This window comes from Polypterus senegalus, chromosome 17 (genome assembly GCF_016835505.1).
Source record: "Polypterus senegalus isolate Bchr_013 chromosome 17, ASM1683550v1, whole genome shotgun sequence".
Taxonomy (NCBI): Eukaryota; Metazoa; Chordata; class Cladistia; order Polypteriformes; family Polypteridae; genus Polypterus; species Polypterus senegalus.
In genome coordinates this window covers 61,205,044-61,220,320 of record NC_053170.1, presented here as the reverse complement: position 1 = coordinate 61,220,320, position 15,277 = coordinate 61,205,044, and the positions used below count along the sequence as shown (strand labels likewise).

Sequence of the window (15,277 nt, the reverse complement as noted above, 5' to 3'; positions counted from 1 at the left end):
CGCAGTCCTTGCTTAAATCATTTATTTTATTCTGTGTTAATCAATTTTCTCCCTAAAAGATGTTTAACAAAAACACTATTAATATACATCCTTTTAACTTGTTTTTGTTTGCATATTTGCTTTTACTTTATTAATTTTTATAAAGTATGAGAGCTGGTCCTATATTTATGCTATTTTCTGAGTCTAGCTATTTTATGACAAACTAGATAGGTCTTTTGGAGAAAGCTTGTAAGCCAACATATGAAAGCTAATTCGTGTACAGGGAGATGTCAGTGTTTAGAGAAACACTTATTCTTGTGATATGTTGCAAACTAAATGTGCCAATGCATTTTTATCCAGTAGAAGGCAAATGCTTTCTGAGAATCTGTTCTTTAGAAGTTGTACTAATGCTAGAAACTGATCTGTACCTTTCCAGGCAAGTAGATGTTTAGTTTTCTTTTAAGTACAGCAGTCACTCCTATAGATATACAATGGATACGTACAGTCGTTGCCAAACGTTTTGAGAATGACGCAAATATGGTTTTCACAAAGTTTGCAGCTTTGTTTTTGGATCTTTTTGTCATATGTTTCAATGGTATTCTGAAGTATATTTACAAGCATTTGATAAGTTTCAAAGGCTTTTATTAACAATTATATTGTTTATGCAAAGAGTCAGTATTTGCAGTGTTGGCCCTTTTTCAAGACTAATGCAATTCACCCTGTCATGCTGTCAATAAACTTCTGGGCGAAATCCTGACTGATGGCAGCCTATTCTTACATAATCAATGCTTGGAGTTTGTCAGAATTTGTGAGTTTTTGTTTGTCCACCCGCCTCTTGAGTATTGACCACAAATTCTCATTGGTGATTAAGGGGATCTGGGGAGTAGTAAAGAATGGTATCACAACCTCCTCCGAGAGCAACTTCTCCCAACCATCCAAGAACAGTTTGGTGACAAGAAATGCCTTTTCCAGCATAATGGAGCACCGTGCCATAAGGCAAAAATGATAACTAAGTGGCTTGTGGAACAAAACATCGCAATTTTGGGTCCATGGCCAGGACAATCCCCAGGAGGTGATCTGTGGGTTGTCAGTAACCAGTCTCACAATCCTGCACATATACCACCCCTGTATTTTTCTTGGCCTACCAGACCTGAGTTTAACAGCAACTGTGCCTGTGGCCTTCCATTTTCTGATTACATTCCTTACAGTTGAAACTGACATGGGATCAGGAACACTTCCAGAAATCATTGCCTATGAAAACATTTATCCGTGCCATCCACAAATGCAGGTCAAAGTTTTATCATGAAAAGAAGACGCCATACGTGAACATGATCCAAAACTGCCACAGTAATTTTCTGGGCTAAAGCTAATTTTCAAAATGTACTGAGGCAAAGTGGAAAACTGTTCTGTGGTCAGACAAATCAAAATTTGAAATTCTTTTTGGATAACCTAGGCTCCGCATCCTCTAGACTAAAGAGGAGAGGGACCATCTGACTTGTTATTAGGGCTTAGTTCAAAAGCCTCTGTCTCTCATGTTATGCGGTTGCATTAGTGCCCATGGAATTGTCATTTCTGGAAAGGCGCCATCAATGCTGAAAGGTATGTATAGGTTTTAGAGCAACATATGATCCCATCCAGACGATGTCTTTATCAGGGAAGGGCTTGCATATTTCAGCAAGGCAATACTAAACTGCATAAATTACAATAGCATGGGTTTGTAATAGACTAGTCCTTGTGCTGAACTGGCCTGCCTGCAGGCCAGACCTTTCATCAATAGAAAACATTTGATGCATCATGAAAAAAAAAATACGACGTAGATGACCCAGGACTGTTGAGCAGGAAGATTCCAATATCAGACAAGAATGGGACAACTTTCCCCTCCCAAAAGTCCAGCAAATGGTCTTCTCGGGTCCCAGACACTTATGGACTGTTGGGATGCTACACAGTGTTCAACTTGGCCCTGTCCCAACTTTTTTGAGATGTGTTGCTGCCATCAAATTCAAAAGGACTTTATTCTTTTCTCAAAATGATGCATTATTTCAGTTTAAACATTTGATGTGTTTTCTTTGTTCTATTGTGAATAAAATATGGGTTTATGAGATATGCAAATCATTCCATTCCTTTTTTATTTACCTTTTACTCCGCATTCTATCATTTTTGGAACTGGGAATGTACTATTTCCTGTTTAGATAAAAAGCTGAAATTTGGCATAATGGAACATCTAGGGCAGTAGGTGTCCTCCAAGAATGGACATTTTGAAATATCAGTATTTAGGAGTAAACAAAAACAGAAAATCTAAATCCCCCAAAATCCTCAGCCACTTTAACTCATTTGATTGAAATTTGTCGATATTGTAGAAAAAAACAAAATTAGCTGACCCATATTTTCTTATTTGTCCATATTTGTCAGTAATAATGCTGTAGCAAGTGGGCTATTTTTAGGCACCAAGACCTTTTTTTTTTTTTTTCTGCCGTGTCCCAAGAAGAAAGAAAGGAACAATGCTGATAAATGGGACAACTGCAATTACGCAATGAAGGTTGCTACCAGGAGTGAAGCAAAAGAGGGAAAGTTCCACAAAACTCAAAGAATACCATGCTTAGCAAGTTGTCTCCTTTTTACACTCTGTACTCTGCACTCTGTTCTCTTTTTCTTACTGTTTATGATTTGGTATAAAATACATCGGGGAAGATAAGTATTGAACACGTCAATGTTGTTCTCCGTAAATATATTTCTAATGGGGTATTGACATGAAATTTTCACCAGATGTCGGTAACAACCCAAGTAATCCACACATACAAAGAAATTAAAACAAATAAGTCCATAAATTAAATTTTTAATAAAGTGGAATGACACCGGGAATAAGTATTGAACATGCTTACTGAAATTTATTTAATACTTAGTAGAAAAGCCTTTTTTGTAAAGATGGCTTCAAGACACCTCCTGTATGGAGAAACTAGTCGCATGCATTGCTTAGGTGTGATTTTTGGCCCATTCTTCCACACAAACTGCCTTAAAGGTTTCGGGGGCCTCTTCTATGAACTTTGATCTTCAGTTCTTTCCATAGGTTTTCAATTGGATTGGCCCACGAACTTCTCCCAGCTCATGCCTTGATTGATTATCTGGGAGTGAAGTGGAGTTTTAGAGTGGAAATTATAGATCATTATTTGGAACACACGCATTTCATGCGTGTTCCGTTTCTACAGTAATCTGTGTAAACACATTGTTAAAATAGAAACTTATTCATATTTTAGTAATAAATGTTACAAAATGTAGGCATAAACTATAGAATATGTGAAGGCTGATTTTCCAAAGATCAAATAAACACTTTCACAAATGGTTCAAGAACAGCACAGCGGCTCCAGTGGCGTAGTGCTAAGATTTGCTGACGAAGCACATCTGCCGTTCCTCAGAGACTTGAGTTCGATTCCCCGCTGGGGAGGAACTGTTTATTTATTTATTTATTTATTTATTTTTTTCTTTTTAACCTCAAACTGACATAATTTATAAACTGGTATGCACTGTCAGCTAATGATATTGTTATATTTACATGTGGGATGCTCCTTTTAAAATATTTTTTAACAATTGAGACTGCAATTAACATAAGTGTTCTTATAACTGCTATTTTTAAGATCCATAGCACACAGAGCTTCTGTTCCAAGACAGCCGTTTCCCTAGGAAAGTAAACTGCGTCAGTGTCAAGTGCCCTTTCAATGCAATAGAAACCACAGCATAGAGAAAAGTGTGTGCATTGCAACAGGTACACACGTCGTAATGTAGGAAAGATGGTTCTTGTACACTCTAATCCCACCTGTTTGCGTGCCTCTTCTGATCTGACTCAAAGTAACAGTGCAAGCGTTATAGAGTCAGATCGGGGTAGAGGGGGAGGGTTTAGAGTGCGTGAGCTTATTCAGTGCAGCAGGAACAACGCACGTGTTGATCTTTTTTTTTTCTTTCAGTACATGTGCCTTTCCTGTTTATTTATCTAGTCTCTCTATTACGCAGTGCTCTGTCTGTCTGTGTGTTATGGATCTTATAAATAGTTATAAGGACACTTGTTCATGTTAATTGCAGTCTCAGTTGTTAAAAAATATTTTAAAAGGAGCATCCCACATGAAAATATAGCGATCTCATTAACTGACAGTGCATACCAATTTATAAATTTTATGTCAGATGGAGGTTAAAAAAAAACAACTCTTTCTTCTCAGCGGGGAATCGAATTCAGGTCTTTGAAACATGGCAGGCTTGCTGTAACAGCATATTTTAGCACTACGCCATTGAAGCTAGTGTATCCTTTGTAAACCTTTTGTGAAAGTGTTTATTTGATCTTTGGAAATCAGGCTTTATATATTCTGTAGTTTATGCCTACATTTTGTAACATTTATTACTAAAATATGTAAAGGTTTCTGTTTTAACAATGTGTTTACACAGATTACTGTAGAAACGGAACACACATGAAATACATGTGTTCCAAATAACGATCTATTATTTCCACTCTAAAACTCCACTTCACTCCCAGATAATCAATCAAGGCACGAGCTGGAAGAAGTTCGTGCACATTCTGCGATGGTGGGGGATGGAATAGCCAGCTGCTTGTTGCTCTTATCTGCACATTTATAGCACAAAAGATGCTGCCGGAGAGGTGCAGACGGATTTAAGAAGCAATTTAAGGTGTGCTGGATCTACGAGTTTTTTCGTAGGCTCTGGTAATTCTAGTGTTAAGATGAGCCAATTCTTAGGTCAGCAGCATCTCTTAAAATTAATTTAAAAATGATTTCAAAAATTTATAGTCACAGGTCTGCACTGTTTGGGGAGCATGCAGTGGTACAGCACGTTGCTGCACCCACAACACAATTAAACAGCTCAGGATCCCAGTTGGCAACCCCCCAGATAATCATTTTTTACTGGGCCACTTGTCTGTCTATCTGCTGCAGCCAGGTGTTATGTAGGCGTTACCCATGGCCTGGTCCAGCTGTTCAGGTCCTGAAAAACATGAGGATCCTGTGAGGCGGATCACCCTCTGGGAATCTTGCCACATGGCAATGGTTTCGTAATTGATGCTCCCTCACAGTGCAGGTGATGTGCCTCATTTAGGACTCTGTGAGCAACTGCTCATTTGACACAAAGTCAAACCAGTGGTACCCAAAGATTCTCCAGAGAGACACAGTACTAAAGGAGTACTGTCTTTGTCTCAGCTCACTAAATAGCTTCCATGTCTCACAACAGTGCAAACCAGGAATCACCAGGACTCTAAAAACTTGGACCTTCATCCTTTTGCAAAGATATCAGGAGCACACCACACCTCTTTCCAGTGACCCCATGTTCTTCCAATCTGTCTACTGACTTCATAGGAAGAGTCACCAGCGATAAGGTTTACATTCTCTCCCCACACAGACAACACTGCTAAAGGCATGGATCTTGAATTTATCCAAGACATTCGTAAGCTTAGACAATCCTTGCTTAGTCTCTCAAGAGCCCCAATCTGATCCTATATTGACTCCAGGAAGATCACAACAACATTGGCAAAGTCAAGATCAGTTAATCTCTCTTCACCAGCAGATGCCCCACAGCTGCTGGACCCCATGACCCTGCGCAAAACCCAGTTTCCTGCAAGGATTGAACAGAATAGTAGCAAGAACACACCCCTGATGAACCCTAGAATCAACTGAGAAAAACACAGAGGTTCTGCCTCCATTCTGCATAGCATTCACAGTACAAGTGTACAAGCAAGCCATGATATCCAGCAACTTTGGGTGGATCCCACGAAGTCTCTTGAACCTGATCAACTGAGCTGAATGCTTTATAAAAATCAACAAAGACTGCAAAGAAACTCTGCTGATATTTTCATTTGCGCTTAGTAAGAACCTCAGTGCCAGGATATAGTCAATGGTAGACTTCTTGGGCATAAAACAAGACTGCTGTGGTCACTGGGAGGTGAGCAAGTGATCAAGGATGCTATTGAGGATGACATTAGCTAGGATCTTACCTGGCACATACTGTAGAGCAGTGCTATCCTCCTGTAATTGTGCCTTTCCAGATTGGGATGACAACTTCCATTTCCCAGTCTCCAAATTAAAGCAAAGATTGATAGTAACTGGCCAAAAAATAAATCTTGGTATTTTTAATTAATAATGTTATAACCATTAAATGTTCCACAGAATGCCTGTATGGAATCTTCTTTTGAGACGTGAGAAATTTTTGCACTTTTTTGTGGATAAGGTGAATACTATTAGGGCTCATATACCTTTCACTGCTTATGACTCTTTAACTGTTTTTTTCCTGCTCTGCTGTTTTTCATCGGTTTGAGCTGATGACCCTATCTTCTTTATTTGAGATTGTTGGTCAGTTTAAGCCCTCAGGTTCTCCTTTTGATGTTGTTCCACCTTCTCTTTTTAAAGAGATGATTTCTGTTTTAGAGCTATCTTTTCTTGCTATTATTAATAGCAGCCTTTCCTCAGGTGTAGTTCCTAGTTTGTTTAAACATGCCATAGTGCAACCATTGATTAAAAAACCAAATCTAGATCCCACTGTACAACCTAATTTTAGACCGATTTCCAAGCTTCCATTTTTGTCCAAAGTTTTGGAGAGAAAGTGTATATATTCAACTGAAAGCTTTTTTCGATGCAAGGGATGTGCTTGAAGTGTTTCAATCCGGTTTTAAGCCGTTTCACAGTACTGAAACCGCATTACTGAAGGTTTTTAATGACATCTTTCTGGCAACAGACTCAGGGGATTATGTGGTTTTAGTTCTGCTTGATTTGACAGCTGCTTTTGATACTATAGATCATAGTATTTTATTATCTCGTTTGGTGCATTGTGTGGGCATTCGTGGCACTGCCTTAGTGTGGTTTACATCGTATTTGACTAGAAGAACTTTTTCGGTGAGGCTAGATGAATTTAGCTCTTCCTCTGCTTCACTATCATTTGGGGTTCCGCAAGGCTCTATACTTGATCCTCTGCTGTTTTCTTTGTATCTCCTACCTCTTGGCTTTATTTTTAGAAAGCATAAAATTGCTTTCCATTGTTATGCAAATGATACTCCGGTTTACGTACCCCTCAAATGTAAGGATGCTTATTCCATACAAACTTTGGTTATGTGCCTAGAAGAGGTGAAAGCTTGGATGGCAGTGAGCTCCTTAAATTTTAATGAAAATAAGACAGAGGTTATAGTTTTTGGTCCTGGAGGTACCAGTGGGTCTATTTCTACTTTTGCTCCTGTGGATTTGGGTCCCCTAGCACAATATGGTACGCCTGTTATTACAAATTTGGGTTTTAGGATAGATGAGGATTTTAGACTGGACGGTCAGATCAGTGCGGTGGTGAAATCTTGTTTTTTTCAGCTGAGTTGTTTGGCAAAGATGATAAACATTCTTTCTAAAGATCAATTCACAACAGTAATCCATGCCTTTAATACAACTCGGTTGGACTATTGTAATTCATTGTATGTTGGTGTTAGCCAGTCTACCCTGTCTCGGCTCCAGCTGGTGCAAAATGCTGCTGCACGTCTTCTAACTGGCACGCGAAAAAATGAGCATATTACACCTGTATTATCCTCACTGCACTGGCTGCCTGTTCAGTTTAGAGTTCATTTTAAGATTCTTTTATTTGTTTTTAAGTCTTTAAATGGGCGTGCTCCGCCCTACCTCGCTGAGCTGCTGCATATGCACTCTCCTTTTCGCTTACTCAGATCAGCTGGTCAGCTGTTTCTGGATGTGCGTAGGACTCGGCGAAAGCTCAGGGAGGATAGGGCTTTTTCCGTTGTGGCTCCAAGGCTCTGGAATTCATTGCCGATTTACATTAGACAGGCCTCCTCACTGCCCATTTTTAAGTCTGCTCTTAAGACCTATCTTTTTGGTTTGGCATTTGATTCTGTGTGAGCAGTTGATGATATTTATTTTAACTCTGTTTAGTTGTTTTTATTACGTTGTAATTAGTAGTTGTTGTATTTTATTGATTGAGTTATTACTTTGTTTTGTTTAAACTTATTTAGTTTATGTACAGCACTTTGGTCAGCAGCTGTTGTAGGTAAAGTGCTTTATAAATAAAGTTGACTTGACATGATTTGTGTTTCTATAAAAAAAAACCAAACAAAAAAAAAACCAAAAAGAGACATTTTTGTAAAGTTTATTACGTGGCATGGTGCAAGAAATAATGTACTGTACTCCAACATTAAATATTTGTAAAATGTTTTATGTGAAACAGTAAGTTTGTTAAAAGTAACCAAGCCCACTGATAAGTGTCACATTGATCACTAGTTGTTCTTAAATTCTGTCTCTTTGATTTAAATGGTTTGTTTTTGATTTATAATTAAGAATGAACAATTACAATTAGAAATTGACAAAAAATATCAAAAGTGGACTACTCACTCAAATTGATTGATGTTTTTGAGAACAATAGTTATATGTCTGCTTGATGTTAAAAGGTTTCCTTTGAAGTTCATTTATTTATGTTTGTTTTATTCTTAGGTTTCAGAGGACGGTTGTGGATTTATCAAAACAGTGGAGGTTTGCTAATCTGCCAAATAATGCCAAACTGGAAATGGTGCCAAGTAGTCAGCAGAGAGTTGGATTAGACAGCATGGTATGTATATAAGTTTAAGGTCTACAGAGTTTAATTTTGAATTCTAAATCTTGCAGAGTAAATTTAACCAAATATTATCCAGTTTAAACTGCACTGGAGAGTGTCACACAATTAAAATGTTGGAGAATATTAAATGAAAAATAAGTTATTTCAAAGACTATTTCTAAAATCTCAATTTTATATTTATTTAAGAATATTTTAAAAGTTTTAATGCAATGATTGATCTTGGTTTTGTAGTTAATACAACATTGAATGAATTATATGTATTGTCTATAATTCATATATGTAAATTGATACAAATAGATGCAACACATAAATTAATATTGAGAAATATATATTCTGCTAAGTAGTTTTTTTTTTTTTCCTTCTTCAAAAGGTCTAAACACAGTCAGGCATTTGGTGTTCCAGATTTAAGCATGTACAGTTGGGCTTAGTAAATTGCTTGGCAGAGCTGTCAAAGTTCAAATGCAGTTTGCCAGCAGGTGTTCGGATTGCTGTATCTCTGCTAAACCCATTACTTTATGTGCTTTATGTTAGATCATTGCACAAGGATGACACCCTTGTTACACTTTAGACTTTAGAGTTATAGAGAAGTGTCTGTCTTTCTTTACTGTACCTTTTTAATTGCCTGCCCCATTTTACTTCAGGTGAAAGCACGTAAAAGAATATTTGCCTTGTGCTTTCCTCACTCTGGAAGTCTGTCACTTCATTTCCATCTTCACCTTTAAAATAACCATCATAGAACAAACAGTAAAACATTATAAAAATGCAGAACAGAAGTCCATCAGATGAAATATTACATTTATAAAAATGAAAATAGGAATAAAGGAAATGAGTATACTTTATATAAATGCACAGTTCGGTTTAAAATATAAACCCCCTCTCTTTTCGACAGTGAGATGCCAGATAAGCAGGTATTTTTATTTGTACAAAGAAAGGGTGATTATGCAGTGGTACATTAGAAACCACAGATTTCTTCATAAAACAGTCACCTTCACCATCTCCTTTTTTAGTTTTGAATGCAAGCACTTAGGATTGGATGATATATAGAATTCTCAGGTTGATCAGTATTACTCTTAAACATTGCTGATTGATGGTGTTTTCCTCATTTAAAATTGAGAATTAGCTGTCTTTCTCAGGGGTGGGAGTTGATTTGTTTTGAACCTAGTTTTGTAAAGCTTGACTTGCTTGTATGGAATGTTATTTGATTTTATTAAATTCAATAAAATGGGAAAAAAAATTAGTAAGGGCCAGTTTATACTTCACACTCAGAATGCATATGCGCATGCATCATGGCTGCCATGCATTCCCAGCCTTCATTTGATGCGTCCTCAGAGCATGTCCTCAGAAATTAACGTGTGCAAGTTGCAGTACATGCAAAAAGACAGGAGGCACAGTATGACATCAGAGTCTCTAGTCTTACTATCTGTACGTGACAGAAACCCACTCTGAGGATCATACAGGATTGATGTGTGTGCTTCGATGTGTGATGAATGGTTTGATTTGGTGAAGCAAAATGCAGACATACAAATACATTCGTTGTGCTTTTATATTCAAGCATTGCATATTCCCCATCATAATTACACAATACATTTTAAAAGTCTCAAATACCATTTTCTGAGCTTCACAACAGCATCAGATTGTATAGCGACATAATTGGGAGACAGTGAAACGTGTGTTTTGTGATTAAAGTGGTAATTTCGGCTTAAATCTCAATGTCCACTTTTAACTCGTAGTTTATTTTATCATTGAAGTAGACCATTGTAAGCTTCATCTTAGTTAGTTAGTTGCAATGTGCTTCTGGGGCTTCCTCCTGTATTGACAGCAGCAGCAATCACCACGCAGAACACATTAAATTTATGATATTTTAGCTCTCTGCACATTTATAATCCTTAGATTTATACTTGATTTCACTTTCATGATGAAATGCATTAAACAATGTATATTACCTTTAACAGATGATTCGTTAACTTAATTTAAATAATGAATACTGTTAATTACAGGTGCTGGTCATAAAATTAGAATATCATGACAAAGTTGATTTATTTCAGTAATTCCATTCAAAAAGTGAAACTTGTATATTAGATTCATTCATTACACACAGACTGATGTATTTCAATTGTTTATTTCTTTTAATTTTGATGATTATAACTGACAACTAATGAATGTCCCAAATTCAGTATCTCGGAAAATTAGAAAGCACATTAATAGAGAGGTGTGAAGGGAAGGACAAGATGTGGTAGAAAGTGTACAAGCAATAAGGATAACCACACCCTGGAGAGGATTGTGAAACAAAACCCATTCAAAACTGTGGGGGAGATTCACAAAGAGTGGACTGCAGCTGGAGTCAGTGCTTCAAGAACCACCACGCACAGACGTATGCAAGACATGGGTTTCAGCTGTCGCATTCCTTGTGTCAAGCCACTCTTGAACAAGAGACAGCATCAGAAGCATCTCGCCTGGGATAAAGACAAAAAGGACTGGACTGCTGCTGAGTGGTCCAAAGTTATGTTCACTGATGAAAGTAAATTTTGCATTTCCTTTGGAAATCAAGGTCCCAGAGTCTGGAGGAAGAGAGGAGAGGCACAGAATCCATGTTGCTTGAGGTCCAGTGTAAAGTTTCCACAGTCAGTGATGGTTTGGGGTGCCATGTCATCTGCTGGTGTTGGACCATTGTGTTTTCTAAGGTCCAAGGTCAACGCAGCCGTCTACCAAGAAGTTTTAGAGCACTTCATGCTTCCTGCTGCTGATGAACTTTATGGAGATGCAGATTTCATTTTCCAACGGGACCTGGCACCTGCACACAGTGCCAAAGCTACCAGTACCTGGTTTAAGGACCATAGTATCCCAGTTCTTGATTGGCCAGCAAACTCGCCTGACCTTAACCCCATAGAAAATCTATGGGGTATTGTGAAAAGGAAGATGCAGTACGCCAGACCCAACAATTCAGAAGAGCTGAAGGCCACTATAATTTGCTTTTTACTATTTTGTGTTGCTTTTCAGAGAAATAAATCAAATAACAAAAATACAATTTCAAAATATTTATTTAACACTGAACATTTTTTTTAACATTCCAGCAGATATTATACAAACAAAGCACAATATAACTTAAAATAAATAAATTAGTAAAATAAACAAATATTTTTATTTGGGCATCTTTGAAGCCCCCCTTCTTGAATAGCCTATGTTAGGCCTATAACTGACTGCTGAAAGAATGTAACTCTGTATGTCTACAACAACAAATGTGAATTGAATAGTGCACAAAATGTAGCTGAACCCACAACAAATGAATAACTGTCCTAGACATAAGCCTACTTAGCCTACTTCTTCAGGAAAAGTGGAAGGTGGTTCTTATGAAAAGTAGCTTCTCTGCTTTCTCACATGAAAGTTGGTTCCTCTTCCCATCGATGACATGAGATGCAGGATGACATGAGATGCAGCACTAAACAGTCTCTCGCTGTCGGTGCTTGTGCATGGAGCAGACAAGTACCTGCAGAATAGTTGAAATTTTTATTGCAGTTTTCTGACAGTTGCTCATTTCAAAATGAACAATGTCTTCAAGATAATGAAATGGTTGAAACCCAGTGTAGGCTTACTATTTTACTACACTGAAAATAGTTACATTTTCACAAAATACATAATATAAAATATATGTAGTAACACTTTACAATGTTTCCTTTTGTTAACATTATTGCATTAACTAACAATGAGCAATACATTTGTTATGGTATTTATTAATCTTCGTTAATGTAAGATAATAAAAAATATTTAGTTCATGTTAGTATAAGTGCATTAACAATTTTAACAAATAGGCCCACCACTTTTGATACTTTTTAATTCAAAAATTACTGTAAATAATGTTAACATTTACTAATACAGTATTAAGATTAATAAATGCTTTTAATAAGGGTTTTTCATTGTTAATGTTAAAAATAGAAACTACTTATAAAGTGTTACCATAATCCAAAATATAAATAAAATCTTAAATTAATTTCCCATAACCTACCTGCGTGCCATATGCCAGGTCGGAAAGCGCCTTGATTGGTCCTCCAAAATTCGAGAGGGTTATTGCTCCTGGGGATGGGGACTTCTGAGAGATAACCATCTAACTGTTGAGCGGTTGAGCTTGTCCTCTGTCTTGCAAATGGGTTATTCTCTTGGAGGATCTCATCGAACATGTCGGACAGCGAGACTGTGCGCGGCTCATCTGTAGTACGAGCCCATTTACTCTCTGCGCTGTTTTCATCTCCTGCGCTGTGCATCACCTGACCATCTCCATCACCTAGCGGCTTTCCCAAATCCAACTCGGCCTGGATCATTTCTCGTGTGCGCAGCTTTTTCCCCCACATCCAAGTAATGATCTTTATATCGTGGATCAAGCACAGTCGCGATGCAGTACAGGGGTTCTGAGTTCGCCTGACTAAATCGTGTGCTGACAGCTTCCAAGAACGCACTTTTAGTTGTTTTAACTCTGTGGTCTGTTTCAGCCTCTTTGTTTAAAAGACGTTTTAGTGCTGCAAGTAAAGGTATGACGCCTGCCACAGATGCATCAGATGAGCTTATCTCTTTGTTATCTGCTCAAAGGGGCGAAGAGAGAGAACGTTCTCGATTAACACCCACTGGTATGCGGTGAATGTCGCGGGCAGGTCATGATCTGCTATGTATGTAGCCAAGACTCGCTTTTGCAAAAAGGCTTTCCAGCATATAATATGTACTGTTCCACCTTGTGCTCACATCTTGTTGGAAACGATTTTGTGGCGTTCCGAACTGTTCTTGGATAGATTGTAGGCGCGCATAGGCAAGCGGTGAATGTTTAAAATGGCCAACAATTTTCCTGCCTATCGCTATCACATCTGCTATACTGCGCTGACTCAACAATCCCTCGTTGACCGCCAGTTGAATTGTGTGTGCCATACACCGTATGCCTTTCAGATCACTATCTTCCATGGCTTTAGCCATATTTCTTCGTTGTCACTGACTACCGCATGCACTTTAGATGGTCGATCGCCAAGTGTCAAACATGTTGGCGAACGCCTCGGATATGGCTACAGCTGTATGGGACCCTCTAAACTCTTGTGAGTGAAGCACAATCTTTTGTAGCTTGAAATCTGTGTCGATCCACTGCGCAGTTAAACTCAGCATACTGGTGGGGCTCACATCCGAGCTCCAAATATCAGTCGTGAAGCTGAGGGCTGCAATGTCTGTAGCCAAGAGCTCATGGACGTGAGTTGAAACGACGTTATACATCTCAGGTAAGCACACGTCTGAGAAATGCCGTCTACTAGGCATGGTGTAACGGGGCTCAATATGGTCTATAAGCCTGCGAAATCCAACATCCTCTACAACAGAGAATGGTTGATCATCCAATGCGATGAATTGCATTATCCTTTTAGTAATACCTTTAGGTTTGGCACTGTCATTGGCAAACTTTTTTGCCTTTTCTAAGAAGTCAGCCACAGATGGAGTGGGTGTCTTAGGACTGGGAGTAGCTACTTTCCTTTTCGCTGCTGCTGTTGCCGTAGCCGCCGCGTGTCTTTCTCGTACTCTGCATGATGTTCGGGGTGTCTTGATTTTAAGTGATAAATTAAACTTGAAGTGCTGTACGTTTTTGCAGATGTACCCCCTCTGGACAATTCAGCAGAACAGTGTCTGCAAACGGCCGTGTTTGCCTCTTTCTCTGACGCTTTAAAGTGCTTCCACACTGCTGACATTTTTGCTGCATAAAACGCGCGCCTCTCACTCTACTTGATCGCGTCATTAAAAACGTCATTGTTCGGCAAAATTTATTCTGCCTTTTTACTTATTCGGCCAAACACCGAAAGTGCTTTTTTTGGCTCTTTTCGGCCGAATAATTTCGGTTGCCAAACATTCGGTGCATCCCTACTCATAACACCTGAGCAGTGCCACAGACTGATCGACTCCATGCTACGCCGCATTGCTGCAGTAATCCAGGCCAAAGGAGCCCCAACTAAATATTAAGTGCTGTACATGCTCATACTTTTCATGTTCATACCTTTCAGTTGGCCAACATTTCTAAAAATCCCTTTTTTGCATTGGTCTTAATTGATATTCTAATTTTCCGAGATACTGAATTTGGGACTTTCATTAGTTGTCAGTTATAATCATCAAAATTAAAAGAAATAAACATTTGAAATACATCAGTCTGTGTGTAATGAATGAATCTAATCTACAAGTTTCACTTTTTGAATGGAATTACTGAAATAAATCAACTTTGTCATGATATTCTAATTTTATGACCAGCACCTGTACACGTCAGGGCGACACAGTGACAGAGTGGTAGCGCTGTTGCCTCGCAGGGAGTCATGTTCCTGGTGTTCCCTGTCTGCAGTTTGCATGTTTTCCTGGTGGGTTTCCACAGTGGTGATCTATACTAATAAAAGGCAAAGCCCTCACTGACTCACTCATTACTAATTCTCCAACTTCCCGTGTAGGTAGAAGGCTGCAATTTGGCAGGCTCATTCATTACAGCTTACTTACAAAAGTTGGGCAGGTTTCATTTCGAAATTCTACCGGTAATTGTCATAACTGGAACCTATTTTTTCATCCATATACTATAATAGACTTCTGCTCGATGCCCATGGGAGGCGGAGTTACGCCTCCCACGTAATTTAGTACCTGTCCATATAAGGCCGTCCGTCTGCGGCAATCCAATAGAAACACTGCCGCTTAATATTCACGGATGAAGGACGGTGCTTATGCA

The 15,277-nt window shown here is 38.5% G+C and overlaps 1 protein-coding gene across 1 annotated transcript in view; it reads left to right on the top strand.

Annotated features, from left to right (window-relative positions):
* aspscr1 (ASPSCR1 tether for SLC2A4, UBX domain containing) overlaps window positions 1-15,277 on the top strand; it is a 796,571-nt gene that overhangs the window by 38,682 nt on the left and 742,612 nt on the right. The window contains exon 3 of the mRNA XM_039739373.1: window positions 8,442-8,556. Within this exon, the coding sequence (XP_039595307.1) occupies window positions 8,442-8,556 (115 nt within the window). The remainder of the gene's footprint in view (window positions 1-8,441; window positions 8,557-15,277) is intronic.